General features: G+C 50.7%; 1 protein-coding gene across 1 annotated transcript in view; it reads left to right on the top strand.

Annotated features, from left to right (window-relative positions):
• The window catches only part of LOC134339145 (protein bicaudal D homolog 2-like), a 67,466-nt gene that overhangs the window by 32,986 nt on the left and 11,719 nt on the right, over positions 1–22,761 (top strand). Inside the window, exons 2-5 of the mRNA XM_063035509.1 lie at positions 12,432–12,644; positions 16,934–17,086; positions 19,740–20,132; positions 21,138–21,956. Of these exons, the coding sequence (XP_062891579.1) occupies positions 12,432–12,644; positions 16,934–17,086; positions 19,740–20,132; positions 21,138–21,956 (1,578 nt within the window). The remainder of the gene's footprint in view (positions 1–12,431; positions 12,645–16,933; positions 17,087–19,739; positions 20,133–21,137; positions 21,957–22,761) is intronic.

Below are 22,761 nucleotides of genomic sequence, written 5' to 3'. Positions count from 1 at the left end.
TGAGAGGGAAAGTGGATCGGTCATGATGAAATGGTGGAGCAGACTTGATGGGCTGAAAGGCCTATTCCATGCGCTATCTCAATCAATCAATCAATAAATACAGATTTGATCTTGACACCAACTCTTTGGGTAATGGAATCAACAGGCAGAGAAGCAGGCCCTTCGGCCCTCTGAGTCCACACTCGCCCTAGGCCACCCATCTATATTTATCAACAGTGTCATCATTAAGGGTAGTCATTGTCTTTTGGTCTCATGACCATGATTGTTCTTGGCAAACTTTTCTACAGCAGTGGTTTGCCATTGCCGCCTTCTGGGCAGTGTCTTTTCAAGACGGGTGACCCCAGCCATTGTCAATATTCTTCAGAGATTGGCTGGTGACAGTGGTCTCATAAGCAGGACTTGTGATCTGCACCGGCTGCTCGTACGACCATCCACCACCTGCTCCAGTAGCTTCACATGACCCTGATCGGGGGGCTAAGCAGGTGCTACACCTTGCCCAAGGGTGACCTGCAGGCTAGCGGAGGGAAGGAGCGCCTTACTCCCTTGGTAGAGATGTATCTCCATCTTGCCACCTGCATTTACACTAATCCTATTCAATAGGTAGCATAGTGTTTAGCACAACACTATTACAGCTCAGGGCATCGGAGTTTGGTGTTCAATTCCTGCCACCATCTGTAAAGACACTTTTCTCTGTCTCTGTCTCCACCTCTCGTTGTAAGTTGTCCCAAAATTAGTGTGAGTTGCTGGAAGGGCCTGTTTTTTTTTACATAGACATACAAAACTTCATTCAAATACAAAAGACATACAAGGGTTCTGCGTTACAATACAGTTACTGAACTGAAATTAAAATACAGTTGTTACCATCTGTAATGCACTCAATTCCCTGGGAGGCCCACCATTCCCGGAAATCCCCCTCACTGAACCCATAAGGACACCCCGGCACAGATGTAGCCACGGAAGATGGGCAGGCAATCAGCTCGGGCAGAGCCCGCGACAGCCCACTGCTTGGACCTCCAAGTGGCCAGGTTGGCCAGGCCCAAGAGCAAAGCTCCCAGGACAGGTGGATAGGGTCATAAAGATAGCTCCTGGCACATTGGCCTTCATAAATCAAAGTACTGAATACAGGAGGTGGGATGTTGTATTGACGTTGGTGAAGCCTAATTTGGATATTGTGTGCAGTTTTGGTCATCTACCTACAGGAAAGATGTAAATAAGATTGAAAGAGTACAGAGAGAAAATTTACAAGGATTTTGCTGGGACTGGAGGACCTGAGATATAAGGAAAGATTGAATGGGTTAGGATTGAGGGAAGATTTGACTGAGGTATACAAAATCATGAGGGGTATAGATATGGTAAATGCAAACAGGTTTCTACCATTAAGTTGGGTGGGGCTGCAACCAGAGGTCATGGGTTAAGGGTGAAAGGTGAAAAGTTTAAAGGGAACATGAGAGGAATCTTCTTCACTCAGAAGTGAAGAAAGAGCTGCCCACATAAGTGGTGCAAGCGAGTTCGAGTTCAACGTTTAAGAGAAGTTTGGTTAGGTGACTGGATGGTAGCGGTATGGAGGGCTATGGTCTGGGTGAAGATTGATAGGAGTAGGCAACTTAAATGGTTTGGAACAGACTAGATGGGCTGGAGGGCAGGTTTCTGTGCTGTACTTTTCTATGAATCTATGTTACCTGCCGATGGACGACCCCCCTCTCCCCCTGCCCCCAACCCATTACAGGATGACCATTGATCAGGAGCATGGGGCCGGAGTGCAGCCAGAACTTGAGGAGCAGCCCCTTCAGATTTTCAAATGGGGGTGGCAACCTCTCGCACTCCATGTAACCGTGGTACTCTGATGCCTCCCGTCCATGTATCGGCGAACCTGCTCAGGAATCTATTACTTGGTACTGGTACTGCCCTGTGCCTGGAAGGGCCGTTGTATCTCCAAATAAAGTGAATTTTTAAAAAAATTAAAAACCAGAGGTAACAGGAGAGAGAGAAAACCAACCTTTTCCTGTTTACCCAGAACCCTTATGTGCGAAGTGTGTTTCCGGACTGCAATCTGATTTCCGTCTAGTATCTTTTTTTTGGGCTTTTTTTCGCATCGTAGGCGGGCACTTCATCCTGTCACGTAGTTTCATTAACACAAGAGTGAAGACTGCAGAGGCCGGGGTCACAGAAAGTATGACAAATACTCAGCTGGTCAGGCAGCGTCGAGAGAGAACGAGAACAAACTTTTGTTTCAAGTCGAAGTCCCTCTGTTTGTCTCTCTGCAGAGACTGCCTGACCTGCTGGTTGCCCCTTACAGACAGCAGTGGGAATTGAACCTAAGTCGCTGGTACTCTAATCACGTTAACGTTCGCTGCTGTGTTACTTTATACTTTATTGTCACCAAACAATTGATACTAGAACGTACAGTCATCACAGCGATATTTGATTCTGTGCTTCCCGCTCCCTGGATTACAAATATTAAATATTAAAAATAGTAAAAATTAGTAAATATAAAAATTTATATTATAAATCATGAATAGAAAATAGAAAAATGGGAAGTAAGGTAGTGTAAAAAAACCGAGAGGCAGGTCCAGATATTTGGAGGGTACGGCCCAGATCCGGGCCAGGATCCGTTCAGCAGTCTTATCACAGTGGGAAAGAAGCTGTTCCCAAATCTGGCTGTATGAGTCTTCAAGCTCCTGAGCCTTCTTCCGGAGGGAAGAGGGATGAAAAGTGTGTTGGCTGGGTGGGTCGTGTCCTTGATTATCCTGGCAGCATTGCTCCGACAGTGTGCGGTGTAAAGTGAGTCCACGGACGGAAGATTGGTTTGTGTGATGTGCTGCGCCGTGTTCACGATCTTCTGCAGCTTCTTTCGGTCTTGGACAGGACAGCTTCCATACCAGGTTATGATGCACCCTAGAAGAATGCTTTCTACGGTGCATCTATAAAAATTAGTGAGGGTTTTAGGGGACAGGCCAAATTTCTTTAGCTTTCTCAGGAAGTAAAGGCGCTGGTGGGCCTTCTTGGCAGTGAACTCTGCTTGGTTGGACCAAGTCAGGTCATTTGTGATATTGACCCCGAGGAACTTAAAGCTTTTGACCTGTTCCACTTGCGCACCACCGATGTAAATGGGGTCATGCAGTCCGCTACTCCTTCTGAAGTCAACAACTAATTCCTTCATCTTGCTGACATTGAGGGATAGGTTATTGTCTTCGCACCATGCCACCAGGTTCTTAATGTTATATATCTGAAGTTGACGGTCTGGTTGGAGTTCATCAACACTTCTGCAATCCATGGTATCCACTGTAGAGGGGATTGACCTATACAGCTCCACCAGAGCCCTGTTGGCACCTCACTACAGGCTATAGGATTGGCCATAGACAGGCTCAGGGTGGAGGAGCAACAGCTGGGTAGCCTCCCACCTGATGGCAAGAATATCAATTTCTCCTGGTTAAAAATCCTTCCCCTCCCTCTGAGGTCTTCTATTCCTCACTCTGGCATCTTAACTCGTCTCACCTGCCTATTACCTCCCACCGGGTCCTCCTCTTGTTCCCTCTCTTCTATGGTCCCCTCCCCTCTCCTATCAGATTCCTTCCTCTCCAGCCTTTCACTTTTCCTACCATCCTGGCTTCACCTATCACCTTCTAGCCAACTTCCTTCCCCTGCCTCCCTCCTCTTTAATCTGGCGTCTTCCCACCCCCCCCCACTTCCTTTCCAGCCCTGATGAAGGGTCTCGGCGGAAACGCCGGCTGTTTATTCGTTTCCCTGATTGCTGCCTGGCCTGCTGAGCGCAGCAGAATCAAGTGTCACAGTTGCAGGGAAAGTGCATTGCAGGTAAACGATAAGGCGCAGGGGTGATGGTGAGGTACGTGTGAGGTCAAGAGTCCATCCTATAGTCCTCGGGGACCAGTCAGCTGGTAAAACTTGTGCTGCTTGGCACGGACGCAGATGCAGAGGGCTGGTGATACCAGCTGTGGAGATGGCTGGGGGAGCTGTCGACCAGGGGTCTGCTTAGGACAGAGAAACACAGCACTCCCTCCTGGCCGTCCCACCCTGCGGGTGCAGCAATGCCTCTGGTAGATACTACCAACGGTGGGGAGGGATGTGCCCGTGACGTTTAGGGCAGAGTCCAAGGCTGTCTGCACCTTGCACATTGGAATTGCTTTATTATTGTCACTGGTCCTGGACTTATTTCCTGGCATAATTTACGTATTACTATTTAACTATTTATGGTTTTATTACTATTTAATTATTTATGGTGCAACTGTAACGAAAACCAATTTCCCCTGGGATCAATAAAGTATGACTATGTGTACAGAGATACAGAGAAGAGCTTGTCTTGCGTTCTGTTCATTCAGATCAGATCATCACACAGAGCACTGAGGCAGAATATGGTAAAACAAAAACAGGATGCACAATTAAATGTGACAGTCGCAGAGAGCGTGCAGTGCAGGTAAATGATAAGGTGCAAGATCATAACAAGAACATATGAAGTAGGAATCGGCCATTTGGCCCGTCGAGCCTGCTCTGCCATTCAATAAGATCATGGCTGATCTGGCCATGGACTCATCCCCACCTGCCTGCCTTTTCCCCATAACCCTTAATTCCCCCACCATGCAAAAATCTATCCAACCTTGTCTTAAATATATTTACTGAGGTAGCCTCCACTGCTGTGGTCTTATCGTGCAAGAGGTCCGTTCAATAGTCTGATAACAGCAGGGTAGAAGCTGCCTTTGAGCCTGGTGGGACGTGCTTTTGGGCCTTTGTATCGTCTGCTGATGGGAGAGGGGAGAAGAGAGACATGGTATTGGAACTGGTTTAATATTGTCCCGTGTACTGAGATACGGTGAAAATCTTGTCTTGCACACTCATCGAAATAGGAATCAGGTTTATTGTCATTGACATAGAAACATAGAAAACCTACAGCACAATACTGGCCCTTCGGCCCACAAAGCTGTGCCGAACATGTCCCTACCTTAGACATACAGTTTGTTGCGAAATCTCTTACTGTCTCTTCTTTCAGTTCGTCCTGACGAAGGGTCTCGGCCCGAAACGTCGACTGTACCTCTTCCTATAGATGCTGCCTGGCCTGCTGCATTCACCAGCATTTTTTATGTGTGTTGTGAAACTTGTTGCTTTGCAACAGTACAATGCATAAAAATTGCTATAAATTACAATAAAAATGTATAAAGAGTAAATAAATAGTGGAAAAGGGGAGCAAAAGTAGTGAGACCGTGTTCCTCGGATCAGAAATCTGATGGGAGGAGAGGAAGATTTACTTACTTCCAGCTCATTACACCTCTGGCGTTTAGGACAGCGATAAAGGTCCACCATCTCCCTGTGTCCTTGGCCACTCAGAGGTAGAAGGATTCTTCATTGCTGTTTCTGTTACTGTTTTGTTTTACCAGTGCCCTTCGACCTGTTTGGCATGGGTCAGGCAGCCAAGAGCCAAAGCATAAAGCCCTGACTCCAGCCAACACAGCTCTCCAGGTCATTGAAGCACACAAGCCTCCAAACCCTACACAAGGGTGTGGTCCTCTTGGAGGAGGAGGGGCAGAAGCTGTTGCTAAAACGTTGAGTGCAGGTCTTCAGGCTTCTGCACCATCCCAGAACCTCCGCATCCAACACATCATTCTTTGCAACATCCACCTTCTTCAATGGGATCCTTACTTCCAAACACACCCTTACTCCTTCCCCCACCCTCATCAACTTTCTGCTTTCCACAGGGATCACTCTCTCCATAACTCCCTTGTCCATTCATCCCATCCCACTAATCTCCCTCCTGCCTCATATCCCTTCAAGCGATAGATATGCTACACTTCCTCCCTTCCCAAACACTCCTATCAGATGAGGCAACGTTCCACCTGTGGATCTGCTTTGGCTGTCTACTGTGTCCGGTGCTCCTAACACGGTCGGCTCTACAGCGGTGAGACCCGACATAAATTGGGGGTGGGGGGGCTGTGCTGTCGAGTGCCTCTACTCCATCTACCAAAAGCGGCATCTCCCGGTGGTCAGCCATTTTAATTCCTATTCCCATTCACATTCCGAAATGCCGGTACAGGTACATGGCCTCCTCTTTTACCATGATGAGGCCACTTTTAGGGTAGAGGAGAAAAACCTTATATTCCGTCTAGCTGATGGCATCGAACATCGGTTTCTTCTTCCGGAAAATTTTCTCCCTCCTCCTCCTTTCTTCTGTTTCCCACGCTGGCCTCTTACCGCTTGTCTTCACTTGCTTATCACCTCCCCTGGTCCCATCCTCCTTCCCTTTCTCCGATGATCCCCTCTCCTCTCCCATCAGATTTCTTCGTCTCCTGCCCATTATCGTTCCAACCATCCTGGCTTCACCTGTCACCTTCCAGCTGGTCTTCCTTCCCCTCGCCCATTCACCCCCCCCACCTTTTTATTCTAGCATGTAAAAGCTGAACGAATATTCTGAAAAGATGTAACAGCTACAGAGAAGTGCAGTGCAGGCAAACGATGAAGTGCAAAATCATAATGAGGTAGATTGTGAGGCCAAGAGTCCATCTTATCATACAAAAGGTCAGTTCAAAGGTCTGACAACAATGGGGTAGAAGCTGCCCTTGATCCTCGTGGGACGTGCTTTTAGGCTTTTGTACCTTCTGCAAGAAGGGTCGGGGGAGAAGAGAGAATGTCCGGTGTGGGTGGGGTCTTTGATTCTGCTCAGAGATTCAGTAGACGCTGGAAATCCAGAGCAACTCTCACAAGATGCTGGAGGAACTCAGCAGGTCAGGCAGCATCCAAGGAAGGGGAATAAACAGTCAGCGTTTTGGGCCTCTATTCCTTTCCGGACATGGTGCACTTTGACTCTGCAGGCTGCTTTACTGAGGCAGTGAGTAAATGTAGACAGAGTCCACGAAGGGGAGGCTGGATTTCATGATGAGCTGAGCTGTGCCCACAAGTCTCTGCGGTTTCTTGCAGTCGTGGGCAGAACAGTTGCCGTGATCAATCCGGATAGGATGCTTTAACCATATAACAATTACAGCACGGAAACAGGCCATCTCGGCCCTGCTAGTCCGTGCCTGGACTAAATAATGTTTCTGCCATTACCGGACTGTGTTGAGGGGAATAGAGTCCATAAACAGTGACTGCTTATTCCCCTCAGGAGATTCCAACAGGGCAGCTGGAGAGTAACGCACAGAAAATGCGGGAGGAACTCGACGAGTCAGACAGCATCTATGGAGGGGAATAAGCAGTTGATGATTTGGACCAAGAACCTTCTTCAGGACTGGAAAGGAAGGGGAAAGAAGCCGGAATAAGAAGGTGGGGGGGAAAGTGAAGGAGGATAGCTGGAAGGTGATAGATGAAGCCGGGTGGATGGGGGCAGGGGAGGTGATTGGTGGAAAAGGTAAAGGGCTGGAGAAGGAATCTGATAGGAGAGGAGAATGCACCATGGGAGAAGGAGGTAACGGAGGGGCACGGAGGGGCAGTGATAGGCAGGTGAGGAGATGAGGTAAGAGGCCCAAAGTGGGGAATTGGAGGAGAGGGGAGGGGAAAAATAAATTATTGCAAGCAGGAGAAATCGAAGTTTGTGCAGGTTGGAGACTAGCTAGACGGAATATGAGGTGTTCCTCCTCCAACTTGCATGTGGCCTCATGGTAGCAGAAGAGGAGTCTGTGGACTGACATATCGGAATGGGAACGGTTGGTTGGCCACCAGGAATATCGCCAGCATATGTCAGGAAATTTGTTGTTTTGTGGCAACAGTACATTGCAATACCTAATAAAAAATTATAGATCACAATAAGAAGTGTGTGTATATATGTGTATGTGTATATATAAAATTTTAAATTAGTGCAAGAAGTGAAGGAAAAATACTGAGGCAGTAATGAGTTTATAGTTCATTCAGAAACCTGATCGGCAGAGGGGAAGAACTTTCCCTGTCTGTCTTCAGGCTCCTGTACCTCCTCCTTGATGGTAGCAATGAGAAGAGGGCATGTCCTGGTTGGTGGGGGTCCTTTTAGATGCATCCATCACCTTTTGAAGGTATGGACGCTGGGGAGGATGGAGCTGGTTGAGTTTGCAACTTTCTGCAGCTTTTTCTGATGTTGAAAGATTGGAGCGACTGGGGTTGTATACACTGTAGATTAGAAGGATGAGAGGGGATCCAATTGAAACATATAAGATTATTAAGGGATTGGACACGCTAGAGGCAGGAAACATGTTCCCGATGTTGGGGGAGTCCAGAACCAGAGGCCACAGTTTAAGAATAAGGGGTAGACAATTTAGAACGGAGTTGAGGAAAAACTTTTTCACGCAGAGGGTTGTGGTTCTGTGGAATGCTCTGCCTCAGAAGGCAGTGGAGGCCAATTCTCTGGATTCTTTCAAAAAAGTTAGATAGAGCTCTTAAAGATAGCGGAGTGAAGGTATATGGGGAGAAGGCAGGAAAAGGGTACTGATTGTGGATGATCAGCCATGATCACAGTGAAGGGCTGAATGGCCTGCTTCTGCACCTATTGTCTACTGAGCAGTTGCCCTTTCATACTAGACAGTGAGAATGCTGTTCACAGTACATCTGCAGAAATTTGCAAGTGTCTCTGGAGACTACCAACTCTGCTCAAATTCCTAATGAAATATAGCTGCTGTCGTGCCTTCGTTGTAATTGCATCAATATGTTGGACCCGGGATAGATCCTCATGTTGACACTCAGGAATTTGAAACTGCTCCAGTATGCTGATTTGTCCTGGGAGTTTGTGTTGGATGGATCCATTCCTCCTTGGCGGTCGGGGGTGGGGGAGGGGTACATCCTTTATGCTTTCCCTCTGTCCAGTTGGGAATCTCTTCCCAGGAGCCCGGTACTGAGTGAGTGACTGAGTATGTGTGTGTGTGTGTGTGTGTGTGTGTGTAAAATTTTAAATTAGATTAGATTTTTTTAGATTATGAGGACACTCAGTCCTCGTTTTTTGTCATTTAGAAATGCATGCATTAAAAAATGATACAACGTTCCTCCAGAATGATATCACAAGAAAACACAGGACAAACCAAGACTAAAACTGACAAAACCACATAATTATAACATGTAGTTACAACAGTGCAAAGCAATACCATAATTTGATAAAGAGCAGACCATGGGCACGGTAAAATAAAGTCTCAAAGTCCCAATAGACTCATCATCTCACGCAGGTGGCAGAAGGGAGGAACTCTCCCTGCCATGAACCTCCAAGCGCCGCCAACTTGCCGATGCAGCACCATTGGAAGCACCCGACCGCAGCAGACTCTGAGTCCGTCCGAAAACTTCGAGCCTCCGACCAGCCCCACCGACACAGCCTCTCCGAGCGCTTCGACCCCACCCCACCCCAGCTGCTGAGCAACAAGCAAAGCCGAGGACTCGGGGCCTTCCCCTCCGGAGATTCTGGATCACACAGTAGCAGCAGCAGCGAAGCAGGCATTTCAGAAGTTTCACCAGATGTTCCTCCATGCTCTCACGTCCGTCTCCACCAAATCAGGATTGTGCACGGCACCCTACTTGACAAATAACAGACATCACCACCGGAGTGGCCGCTGCGAGCTGCGTCACACCGCCATCTTCTCCTCCCGCCAGCTCTCTGTGCAAAAATTATTGCAAAAAGTGAAGGAAAAATACTGAGGTAATAATCATGAGTTTATTTTCATTCAGAAATCTGATCGGCAGAGGGGAAGAACTGTTCCTGTCTTGAGGTGCTTGAGGAACCTGGTGTCAGTCAGGGACAATTCGAGAGGACACAGGACCTCAGTGCTTCAAAGTTCAAAGTACATTTAGTATGTATAGACTATACAACCCTGAGATCCGGCTCCTTACAGGCAGCCACAAAACAAGAAATCAAAAAAAGCCCAGTTTTTAAAAAAAGCCTGACAAATGCCCAATATGCAGACAAATCGTGCAAAGAATGAAAGTAAGCAAATAACATTCAGAACAAACTCGAGTCCGTAGACGCAAAGTTTGCAGGAGCCAGAGCAGGCCCACAGCCTCAGGCTCAGTTCACCAAAGAGCAGAGTAAATGTGGGTGAGCAACGAGCGGAACTGGCCCAACCCCGCCGCATCGATGCGTCCTAGGCCTGGACCCTGCCGCCGTACCCGGCCTCTCCACACTGGCGTTGCTTGGGCCAACCCAACCTCACTCCCGATTTCCTCCGCTCTGACTTTTCTCAGCTTTGCACACCCCGACTCCGTCTCGAATACGCCTCAACCTCTCTCCGACTCCGTCTCACATCCGCACGCTACGACCCGCGACTCAGCCACGCCATTGTTTGCAGTGGTTGTTTGCCATAATTATATAGAGGAAAAAGTGTTACTAATAAAGTACTTACTTGCATTTCTTGCTTTGGGAGTGGCCAGTAAGCTGTCGCCTGCCTTCAGCAGCGCCATTTTAAACCAGAAGTTAACTGACCTCAGTGTAACACTGGAATATTACATGGTGAAGAAGGCGTTGGCGTGCTGGCCGTTGTCAGTCAGGGCAGTTGGGGCGTCACGTTGCTGTTGTACAAGACATGTCTGTCTGCCAGAGAAAGCAGGATCTCCCAGTGGCCACACATTTTAATTCCACATCCCATTCCCATTCTGACGTGTCTATCCTCGGCCTCCTCTACTGTCAAGATGAAGCCACACTCAGGTTGGAGGAACAACACTTTATATTCCGTCTGGGTAGCCTCCAACCTGATGGCATGAATATTGATTTCTCTAACTTCTGTTAATGCCCCTCCTCACCTTTGTACCCCATCCATTATTTATTTATTTTTTATATTTTTTATTTCCACCCCGTTTTTTTTTTTTCTCTTTTTTTCTCCCTCTGTCCCTCTCACTATAACTCCTTGCCTGCTCTCCACTCCCCCCTCCTCTCTCTCCCCAGGCTTCCCGTCCCATGATCCTCTCCCTTCTCCAGTCTGATATCCCTTTCGTCAATCAACTTTCCAGCTCTTAGATCCACCCCTCCCCTCCGCTCCTGTCTTCTCCTATCATTTCCAATCTCCCCCTCCCCCTCCCACTTTCAAATCTCTTACTAGCTCTTCCTTCAGTTAGTCCTGATGAAGGGTCCCGGCCCAAAATGTCGACTGCACCTCTTCCTATAGATGCTGCCTGGCCTGCTGCATTCACCAGCATTTTTCGTGTGTGTTGTTAGAATATTGTGTTCAGGTTTGGTCACCTGCTATAGGAAAGATTTCAAGTTTGAGTTCAAGTTTATTGTCATCTGACTGTATATGTATACAACCAAACGAAAGTATATTCTTCCGGACCACAGTGCCCCCACAATACACATATCACACATGGCACAGAAAGCAAAATATTACCACAAATGGGTTCATAAAATGTATCTCAAAATACACATGAAGTACAAAAAGCAGTGAACAGCTTGCTGTCCTAATGACGAGACCTCGGTGGTAGCAGGGTGTTCAACCGTCTCACAGCCCAGGGGAAGAAGCTGCTACCCAGTCTGATGTTCCTGTACCTCCTTCCTGATGGTAGCAGGTCAAAGGGATTACGGGATGGGTGGAAGGCGTCCTCAGTAATGTTTCTTCTGCAGCGTTCCTGGTGAATGTCGCAAGCAGGCGGGAGGGAGACCCCGAGGATCCTCTCGGCGGTTTTAGCGATCCTTGCGGTCCGGTGCCTTGCAGTTTCCGTACCGCGCAGTGATGCAGGCAGACAGGACCCCCTCCATGGTGCTGTTGTTCGAATGAGGATGGGGAGCCTTGCACGCCTCAATCTCCTTAGAGAGTGAAGACGCCACTGGGAATGAGGAGGAGCTGTGGGTCCAGGACAGATCGTCTGTCGTGTGCACCCCAAGGAACATCGTGCTCTTCACGCTCTCCATTGATGTCATTAAACTGAGAAGAGTGCAGAGGAGATTTACGAGGATGTTGTCAGATGTATGAGATATGGAGAGAGGTTGAACAGATTGAGACTTTATTCCTTGGTGTGTAGGAGACTGAGGGATGATAAAATCACGAGGGTGATTGTACACAGCCTTTTCCCCAGGGCTGAGGAATGAGGAACCAGAGGGCACAGCTTTAAGGTGAGAGGGGACAGACTTAATAGGAAACTGAGTGACAACTTTTTCACTCAGAGGGTAGTCTCTATATGGAGAGGTGCCAGAGTAAGTGGCTGAGGCAGGTACATGAACAGCAGTTAAAAGACACTTGGACAGGTTTAGAGGGATACGGGCCAAATGCTACTGGCTTGGATGGTAATCCTGGAGGGCATTGACCAGATGGGTTTGAAGGGCCTGTTTTTGTATTCAGTAATTGTGATAACAGGGTTGGGAGGGGGAGACAGAGGCTGCGGCAGGGAGGGTGGGGTTCCAATAATGGATGTTGGAGTTTGGGGTCTGACCCGGGCGCCTGTGGATCGGGCAGGGGTTGTGTCTGATCTGGGTGTTGACCCCCCTCCTCATTGTCCAAACTTACCTTCTACCTACCTGCCCCCCCCATGTTTTCCTTTCTCTCTTCCCTCCCCCACAGGCATTTGCGGAAGCCTGCAGCCAGCAGAGGAAGGTGGCGGCGGACGGGGAGACCCGGGAGGAGGTTCTGCTGCGAGAGGCAGCCCGCCGGGAAGCCGTGACAGAAGCGCGTGTGGGGGAGCTGCAGGCCGAGGCCCGGCAGGCTCGCCAAGCACTAGTCAATGCCACAGCCGAGGGCGAGAGGCTCACAGCCCAGCTGCAGGAACTCAGCAAGGTACTGGGGATAGGGGGAGAGCGTTCTCATTGCTGATAGCTCCCTTGTCCCTGAACTTCCATCTCCCCCTCCCCATCTCCGAACGTCCATCTCACCCCAACCCCCCGTCCCCGAACATCCATCTCACCCCCAACCCCCCGTCCCTGAACGTCCATCTCACCCCCAATCCCCGATCGTCCATCTCACCCCAACCCCCCATCCCCAAACGTCCATCTCACCCCAACCCCCCATTTCCGAACGTCCGTCTCACCCCCAAACCCCCCGTCCCTGAACGTCCATCTCACCCCCAACTCCCCCCATCCCTGAATGTCCATCTCCTCCCTCCTTGTCCTCAAACTCCCAAAATCCCATCCTTTTCCTTCCTCCCTAGTTTTCCTCAAATCCCTATCCTCCTTGTCCCTGAACACTCATCCTCCTCTCTCCTTGTCTTCGAACACTCATCCTCCTCCCTCTTCGTCTTCAAACCTCCATCCGCCTCCCTCCTCATCCTCAAACCTCCATCCTCCTTTCATCTCATCCTTGTCATTGACGCCCCATTATCCTCCCTCCTCATCCCCAAAGCCCCATCCTCTAACCTTCTCATTCTCGAACCCACATCTCCCTCCTTCCTCCTCATTCCCAAACCCCTATCCTCCTCCCCTTCCTTCCTCAATCTTGAACCCCCAGCTACCTCCCTCCTCGTCCTCGAACCCCCATCCTCTTTATCCTCAAACTCAATCCTCCTTTCACCTCATCTTCGTCCTCGGATCCTCATCCTCTCCCCTCCTCCCTCCTTGTCCCTGAATCCCCATTCTCCTCTCTCCTCCCTCATATCCATATCTCCCTCCTCATCCCCCAACCCACATCAGCCTCCCTCCTCCCTTCTTGACCTCAAACCCTCTCATTAGCATCTTCATGCCCCTTACACCCTCTGTCTCCCTCATGGTCAGTCTTCACCTCATCCCAAAAACACCCTCCCTGTCTATCTCTGCCCCTGCCCCGTTCCCCAGACGCCTGGAGAGGTGAGATTCGGATATGGACGCCTAGCCCACATCCTGCATAGCTACAAGGATTCTTGCTGCCCTCTGCTGGTCCCCCACCAGCACCCGGCTCTCCCTTGGCTGGGAGATCCGGCGTGCAGCAGGAAGAGGGAGGGGAGGGCAACACAGAGATTCAAGGTAGGGAGGCATTCACGATCCAGGGACGAGCCGTAAGCGGCGCCCTCCTCACACCCACACCGCCCACAGTCCCTCTCTAGTCTCCGGTCTCTCTCTCCACTGCCAACAATGTACAGTAGCTAAAGTCACGGAGAACTGTGATTATCCATGGTCCCTACGACTGTCTTACACTCTCGAACAGGACAGATGTGTTATTTGGAGTGTTATATGCACGAGGGTGTTGCGTCGTGTAGCAATTAGCGCAACGCTATTACAGCTCGCCGCGTCGGAGTTCAGAGTTCCCCTGTAACGGGTCTGTACGTGCTCCCCGTGGAACGTGTGGGTTCCCTCCGGGTGCCCCACTTTCCTCCCACAGTCCTAAGCCGTACTGGTTAGTAGGTTAATTGGTCATGGTAAATTGTCCTGTGATTAGACTTAAGTCGGGGGATTGCCGGGCGGTGCAGCTCGAAGGGCTGGGAGGTTCCGTGCTCTAACTTCTGGCCCTATCTCTAAATGAATAAAATAAGATTTAAAATATAATTTTCAATGTCATGATTAAATATAATGTCAAGATTGTATTATATATTACATATAAGATCAATAACACTGGGCATTAAGGTACTCAATGAGGGATGATATATAACACTTTGATTTACTGAGTCACACAGTGCAGAAACAGGCCCTTCAGCCCATCTGGTGCATGCTGACTGAGGTTCCCGTCCCAGCTAGATGCTGCTTACCCATATTTGCCCAGGTTTCCAGCCTGGGCTCCACGGACCCCTTGGTTAATGGTATTGATCCATGGCTGCTCTACACCATTCCTGTCCACGAACCTGTCCAAATGTCTTTCAAATAGTGTTCATGTACCTGCCTTAAGCACCTCTTCTGGCAGCCGCCCATCCCATATACGGACCACCCTCTGGGTGATAAAATTGCCCCTCAGATCCCTAGTAAATCTCTCCTTAAACCTGTGCCCTCGAGTTCTTGATTTCCCAAACTCTGGGGAGAAAGAACTGTGTGCATTCACCCTGTCTATACCCCTCATGGCTTTATACACCTCTGTAAGGTCACCCCTCAGTCTCCTACGTTCTGAGAAATAAAGTCCTAACCTGCCCCAACTCTCCCTTTAACTGAGCCCTTCGACTGCTGGCAACATCCTTGTAAACCTGTCCAAGTGTCTTATATATGTGGTAATTTTAACCACCTCTACCACTTCCTCTTCATATACCCACCACCACCCCCTGTGTGATAATCTTATCCCTGAGGTCCCTTTCAGTTTGAATGTGTAGATTCTAGTTTTATAAACCTCTATCAGGTCTCCCCCCGCACCCCCCCCAAAGCCTCTGCCGCTCCAGAGAAAACAACCCAAGTCTGTCCAAACTCTCACACTCTCTAATCCAGGCAGCATGCTGGTGAACCTTTTCTCCACCCTCTTGAAAGCTGCCACTTCCTTCCTGTTACAGGGTGATCAGAACTGGAGAACCCCTTCATCTCTAATCCTCTGCACCATCTCCAAAGTCTCCACACCCTTCCCTAACAGGGCGACCAGAACTGAATTCAGTACTCCAGACCAACCTCACTAATGTCTTATACGTGACTTCCCAACTCTTGTACTCAGTGCCCCGACCAATGAAGGCTAGCGTGCCTTACACCTTCACATGTTTCTAACTGTGTGGCCGCTTACAGGGAACGATGGACTTGGACCCCAAGGTAGCCCATTCATCTCCAACCCATTCTCAATCTATGTATTTCCAACCTTGGCGAGAAATATTCTGTCTTCTTCATCTCTGCTTGTAATTTTATAGACCTCCATCAGATTTCCTGTCGGCCTCCGCCACTCCAGAGAGAACAGCCCAGGTTTGTCCAAGCTCTCCTGAAAGCTCGTACTCTCTAGTCATAAGACCATAAGGCATAGGAGCAGAATTAGGCCATGTGCCCCATCGAGTCTGTTGTGCCATTCAATCACTGTTGATCCTTTTCTCCCCCTCCTCAGCCCCACGTCCCAGCCTTCTCCCCGTAACCTTTGATGCCATATCCTAACAAAAACAGATCAAGCTGTGCCTTAAATACACCCAGCGACCTGGCCTCCACAGCTGCCTGTGGTAATAAATTCCACAAATTCACCACCTTTTGGCTAAAGAAATTTCTCCGCATCTCTGTTTTGAAAGGGTGCCCCTCTATACTGAGGCTGTGCTCTCTTGTCCTAGACTCTCCCACCATGGGAAACATCCTTTCCACATCTACTCTGTCTGGGCCTTTCAACATTCAAAAGGTTTCAATGAGATCCCCCTTCATCCTTCTGAATTCCAGCGAGTACAGACCCAGAGGCATCAAATGTTCCTTGTATGATAACCCTTTCATTCCCGGAATCATCCTTGTGAACCTCCTCTGAACCCTCTCCAATGCCAGCACTTAAATGAACCCAAAATGGTTCAGAATGCTCAAGGTCAGGCTTCACCTCAACATCACATCCCAGCTCTTGTATTCTAGACCTCTTGAAATGAATGCTAACATGGCATTTGTCTTCCTCACCACCAACTCTACCTGCAAGTTAACCTTTAGGGTGTTCTACACAAGGGCTCCCAAGTCCCTTCGCATCTCAGACTTTTGGATTTTCTCCACGGTTAGAAAATAGTCTGCACATTTATCCTTACTACCAAAGTGCATGACCATGCATTTTCCAACATTGTGTTTCATTTGCCCCTCTCTTGCCCATTCTCCAAATCAGTCTAAATCCTTCTGCAGCCTACCTGTTTCCTCAACATCATCTGCCCTCCACCAATCTTTGTATCGTCTGCAAACTTGTCAACAAAGCCATCTATTCCATCATCTAAATCATTGATATAGAGCATAAAAAGAAGCTGTCCCAACACCAACCCCTGTGGAACACCACTAGTCACTGGCAGACAACCAGAAAAGGATTCTTTTATTCCCACACGCTGCCTCCTACCAATTAGCCAATGTGCTAACCATGCCAGTAACTTTGCCTGGATTTGACAAATTGCCACACATGAGGCTGCTTACCAAGTTAAGAGCCCACGGCATTACAGGAGTGTCCTGGTGAACCTCTTCTGCATCCTCTCCAGGAAAGCCGTTGTTAACCCTGTGCGTTCTCCTCTCCCCTCCCCACCCCCACACCCCTCGACGGACTAGCAATGTGAGAGCTTGGAGCTGGAGAGGTGTCAGCTGCGGGAGGAGATCAAGGAGTCGAAGGTGCGGGAGAGCCAACAGCTTCAGGACTGCACCGAGCTGGAGGAAGAGAATATCTCCTTGCAGAAGCTGGTCTCTACGCTCCGGGAGAATCAGGTGGGACGTCCTATGACTTGCTTCACCCCTGCTCCAACCCCCTTTCTCTCCCTTCCCCCCTCTGTTCCCTGCTTCCAGAGAAGTCCACAGACAATGGGTTTTCAGGGATGGGACAATGTCTCGCCCCTTTATATCAGATTATTAGATTAGATTATGAGGACACTCAGTCCTCATTTATTGTCATTTAAAAATGCATGCATTAAAAATGATACAATGTTCCTCCAGAGAGATATCACAGAAACACAGGACAAACCAAGACTAAAACTGACAAAACCACATAATTATAACATATAATTACAACAGTGCAAAGCAGTACCGTAATTTGATAAAGAGCAGACCATGGGCACAGTAAAAAAAAAAAGTCTCAAGTCCCAATAGCCCCTTCATCTCACACAGACGGAAGAAGGGAGAAACTCTCCCTGCCATGAACCTCCAGACGCTGACAACTGCCGATGCATTGGAAGCACCCGACCGCAGCCGACTCCGAGTCTGTCCGAAAACTTCGAGCCTCCGACCAGCCCCTCTGACACCAAGCACCGAGCACCATCTCTGCCGAGGGCTTCGACCCCATCCCGGCCGCCGAGCAACAAGCAAAGCCGAGGACTCACGGCCTTCCCCTCCGGAGATTCCGGACCACACAGTAGCAGCAGCAGTGAAGCAGGCATTTCAGAAGTTTCACCAGATGTTCCTCCGTGCTCTCACGTCCGTCTCCATCAAATCAGGATTGTGCACGGCACCCTACTTGACAGATAACAGACATCATCATCACCGGAGTGGCCGCTGCGAGCTGTGTCGCACTGCCATCTTCTCCTCAGTGATTATTGGTCAATGCGTGAGGAGTGTTTGATGGCTCTGGGCCTGTACCTGCTGGAATTTAGAATGAAAGGAGATCTCATCGAAACCTACTGAATATTGAAAGGCTCGGGTAAAGTTGTGGGGGTGTCGAGGAGCAGAGGGCACGGCCTCAGAATACAAGGATGTCCTTTTAGAACAGACACGAGGATTAATTTCTTTAGCCGGAGGGAGGTGAATCTGTGGAATAGATTGCCACTAGCGGCTGTGGAGGCTAGGTCATTGGGTGTGCTTAAGGTGGAGAGCAATAGGCTTTTGGTTGGTAATGAGGTTAAAGGTTACAGGGAGAAAGCGGGAGAATGGGGTTAGAAAGAAAACACAGCCATGATTGAATGGGAGAGCAGGCTCGATGGGCCAAGTGGCCCAATTCTCTTCCTGTATGTTAGGGTCTTGAACCTCTCTCTATCAGTGTCTCCCGCCATGTCCATCTCTCCCTCTCTCCCCACACCCCATGCACCTCACCCTCCTAAATGGAGGCAAGAATCTTGTCTGCTTCAGGTGCATACCGGGGTGAGCATTGGTATATGGGAGCAATACCGGGGGAGTGGAGGTGACCACATGTGGGTCGGAGAGGAAGTCTCTGTACTGGGAGGAGTGACTACGGTCAACGGGGTGGGGAGTTTTGGAGAAACTTTGGAAACTGGAGAAACTTCTGGGAAAAGTTTGTAGATTGGGCAAACTTCAAGAAAATCTTGGGAAACTGGGGAAACTATTGGGGAAAGCTTTGGAAACTGGGGATTGGAAACCAGGGAACTATTGGGAAAACTTTGGAAGCTGGGAACGTTTCGAGGAAACTTCTGGGGAAAGATTGTCGTAAACTTTGGAATCCAGGAAAGCTTGGGAGGAAAGCTGTTGAAATTTTAGTACAGGTGCACATTCCTTCCTATCCGAAATTCTGAAATGCAAAAAGCTCCGAAAACTGACGTTGTTTTCACCAACAGCTGACGTCACTCAGGTGTGACGTGGCAGCACTAGCAGAGGCCGCCAGACGTCAGTTGTGATTCAGCGCTCGTACTGGTTACACGTGCATTTGGTGTTCGCTGATATTTTGTGTTCACTGTTGACTTTGTGTTTAACGTCACTGTGAAAATGTCAAAAAGAGCTGCAGATACCCCTATGGGTAACAATGAGAAAAAGAGAAGGAATCTTCTCTATCAATAACGCAGCAAGTGGAGTTATTGCAGAAGCTTGATTGTGGTGTGTCTGTGCGGCGTCTTACTGAAGAAAATAGTGTCAGAGCTACCAACTGTATATGATTTAAATAAACAGAAAAACAAGTTACTGAGGTTTTATAGCGACAGTGACGTTCTACATTCATTCCAATAAATCATTTACCATCTGTTTGATTCGGTTCGTTTGAAGCTATATATTTTTAAGTTTTATTGAATGTTTTTGTTGGAAATAAAATTTCTTTTTGTCATTATTCCCTAAACAATAGAGTATAACAATTACTTACATAGGATTTACAATGTATTAGGTATTATAAGTAATCTAGAGATGATTTAAAGTATATGGGAGGATGTGTGTAGGTTTGGTGCGCCGCTGGGTCCTAAAGTCCGCTCTGAGACAGTAAGTAAGGGACTTGAGCATACATGTTTTTTGGTATCGGGAGGAGGGGGGATCTGAAATCCGAAAAATTCTGAATTCTGAAATGCAACTGGCCCCAAGGATTTCGGATAAGGGATTGTGGACCTGTATAGAGTCAGTGACCACCGGGAACGGGCTGTGGGGAGAGGCGGGTGGGGAGGAGGTGTTCCCATAACTGAACTCTTCTCTGGCACTCTCCTACCAATCACCCCAGGTGGAGTTTGAGGGGCTGAAGCACGAGCTGAGGCAACGGGAGGAGGACGTGGAGACGTTGCAGGGTCAGCTGGAGGAGGCGGCCAGGCTGAGGGCCATCGTCGAGCGGCAGCTGGAGGAGGGGCTGGAGAGCCTGCGGGCGGAGCGCGAGCAGAAGGCGGCCCTGCGGGCAGAGCTGGTGGCGCTGAGCGGCGGCGGTGGGCAGTTGCTGGAATGCAGCGGGCTGCGGCTCGACCACAGCGCTGCCTCGGACGGGCAGGACAGCGGCTTCCAGAGCAGCCCGGGCCAGGCCAACGGCGAGAGCCCGGGGGCGGCCAGGTCCGCGGCCACCCCCGACCTCTTCAGCGAGCTGAGCCTGTCTGAGATCCAGATGTTGAAGCAGCAGCTGGAGCAGGTGTGGCTGGACAGTGTCTCCCCGCCCCACCCCCCCAACACAGAGCAGAGATCCCACCCATCCCTGGTTCAATCCCGCCGTGTGTGTGTTTGTGTGAGAGAAAAAGTTCTTGTTTTGGTGCTGTGTGAATTTGTGTAACTGTATGTATGTGTCACTGTGCATGTGTGTGTCACAGTCTGTGCATGTGACTCTGAGAAAGACCTTGTTTCTCTGTGTGTGTGTGTAAGACTTTGTGTAACTACAAGTGTGATTGTGTGTGTGTGTGTGTGTGTGTGTGTGTGTGTGAGGTTGTATCTGAGTGTGTGGGACAAAGAAACCCTGGTTTCTGTATGTGTGGGACTTTGTGTGCCAGTGTGTAAGTGTCACTACCTTTGTGAAAGCGTGTGCCATGATCTGTGTGTGTGTGTGTGTGCGCGTCTGTGCGTGTGTGTGTGTGTGTGTGTGTGTCTGTCTGTGCGTGTGTGTGTGTGTGTGTGTGTGTGACTTTGTGTAGCTGTGTGTATGTGTGACAGTGTGTGTGCAATAGTTTCTGTGTGTGTGACTTTGTGTAACTCTCTGTATGTGTCACTCTACCTGTATGAGTGTGTGTGTTTCATGGTCTGTGCAAGTGATTGTGTGTGTGTGTGTGTGTGTGTGTGTGTCTGTGTGTGTGTGTGTGTGTGGAGTCTACACCTTCTCCCTGCTCCAGTTCTCGGCCGCGTCCCAACAAACGTGCGGGGTTGGTGAGTTAATGATTCCCTGCCCCCCCCCCCGCCAAAGTGTGTGGGTCAGGGGTTGCATTGGGGGGCAGTTGGTGGGAAATGAGGGGGGTGGAATGAAACGGCATATGGTTGGAGTAAATGAGATTGGGGAGAGAGAGAGGATGCAGAAGTGGGAAGGTGTGAGGGAGAGAGTTGTGGAAGAGGAGGAAAGGGAAGAGGGAATGAGGCAGTGAAAAGGGGAGGGGGATTGGAGCAAAGCTGTCATTAACTTCCCTCCTTGTTTGCTCTCCCCCACACCCCTCAGATGGAATTAGAGAAAGCCACGCTCCTGGGCAGCGTGCAGGAACTTCGGCAACGCCTGGAGTCGAGTGGGCAGGCAGCGGTGGCTGACGAGGACGGCAAGGAGGACTCCGATTCGGGGGCTGTGCTGGACGCCGGGTCTCGGGCGCAGCTGGCCGAGTGCGCCCGCCTGCACTCCGAACTGCAGGAGCTGCGGGCGTCAGGCCACGAACGCGAGGCCGAACTGCGGCGCCAGCTGGAGGTGTGGCAGTCCGAGGCGGAGGAGCTGGCTGCCAGCTGCCGTCTGCACGCCCGCCGCAGCCGCCAGGACCGCGAGCTGATCGCCGGGTTGAGGGCCGAGCTGCGGGCCGCGGCCGAGGCCGGCCGCTCCCTCTGCCGCCTCCAGGATGAGCTGAGCGGCCTGAGCGAGGAGATGGCCGCCCTCTACCACCACGTGTGCCTGGGCGAGAGGCGGACGCCCAGCCGGGTCACGCTGGACTACGTGCGAGCTGGCCGGAGGGGGCGGCTCAGTCCGTCGGGGTCGACAGGAGGAGGAGGAGGGGGAACCGGAAGCGGCGGAGGGGAGCTCTCCCCCACCGCCTCAGTCCCAGAACCGCTGGATGCCTTGGGGCTGTGCGGCGTGCTCCGCCGACAGCTTGGACACCTGCAGGAGGCACTGGAGGGGCGGGAGCGGAGGAGGGCGGCCGCCGCGGGAGGCGGAGGCGGAGGAGCGGAGTGGGAGAAGGAGGGACTGCTCTCCGAGGTGCTGAAGCTGCGTTCGCTCCTCAGCACCAAGCGGGAACAGATCGCCACCCTCCGCACCGTGCTCAAGGCCAACAAACAGGTAGGGAGGGGCAGGGGGTCTTTGTTCTCTGTACCGCCACATCCCTTTCTCTCCCTCCTCTCTTCCCCACACCTCCCTCTCCCCCCCTCTCTCCCTCCTCCCTCTCTCCCGCACTCTCCCCCTCTCCCCTCCCCCCTTCTCCCCCTCCTCCCCTCCCCTCCCCCCTTCTCCCCTCTTCCCCTCTCCCTCCTTCCCCCCTCCTCCCCTCTCCCTCCTTCCCCATCTTCCCCCCACCCTCTTTCACTCCCTACCACCCTCCCCACCCCTCCCTCCCCATCCCCCTCCATCCTCCCCCTCCCCCTCCCTCTCTCCCCCTCTCTCCCTCTCTCCCCCTCCCTCTCTCCCTCCACTTCCCCTCCCCCCTCCCCTCCTTCCCCATCTTTCCCCCCTCACTTCCACCCTCTTTCACTCCCTACCACCCTCCCCCACCCCTCCCTCCCCATCCCCCTTCATTCTCCCCTCCCCATCCCCCTCCATTCTCCCCTCCCCATCCCCCTCCATTCTCCCCTCCCTCTCCCCCTCCCCTCCCCCTCTCCCCTTCCCTTTCCCCCCTTCCCCCTCTCCCCTTCCCCTCCCCCTCCCCTCCCCCTCCCCCCTCTCCCCTTCCCTCTTCCCCCTCTCCCCCTTCCCTCCCCTTCCCCCTTCCCTCCCCTTCCCCCTCTCCCCTTCCCCCTCTCCCCTTCCCCTCCCCCTCCCTCCCCTCCCCTTCCCCCCCTCCCTCCCCTCCCCTTCCCCCCCCTCCCTCCCCTCCCCTTCCCCCCCTCCCTCCCCTCCCCTTCCCCCCCTCCCTCCCCTCCCCTTCCCC

Source organism: Mobula hypostoma, chromosome 28 (genome assembly GCF_963921235.1).
Source record: "Mobula hypostoma chromosome 28, sMobHyp1.1, whole genome shotgun sequence".
Lineage (NCBI taxonomy): Eukaryota > Metazoa > Chordata > Chondrichthyes > Myliobatiformes > Myliobatidae > Mobula > Mobula hypostoma.
This window is presented reverse-complemented; position numbering and strand designations above follow the sequence as displayed.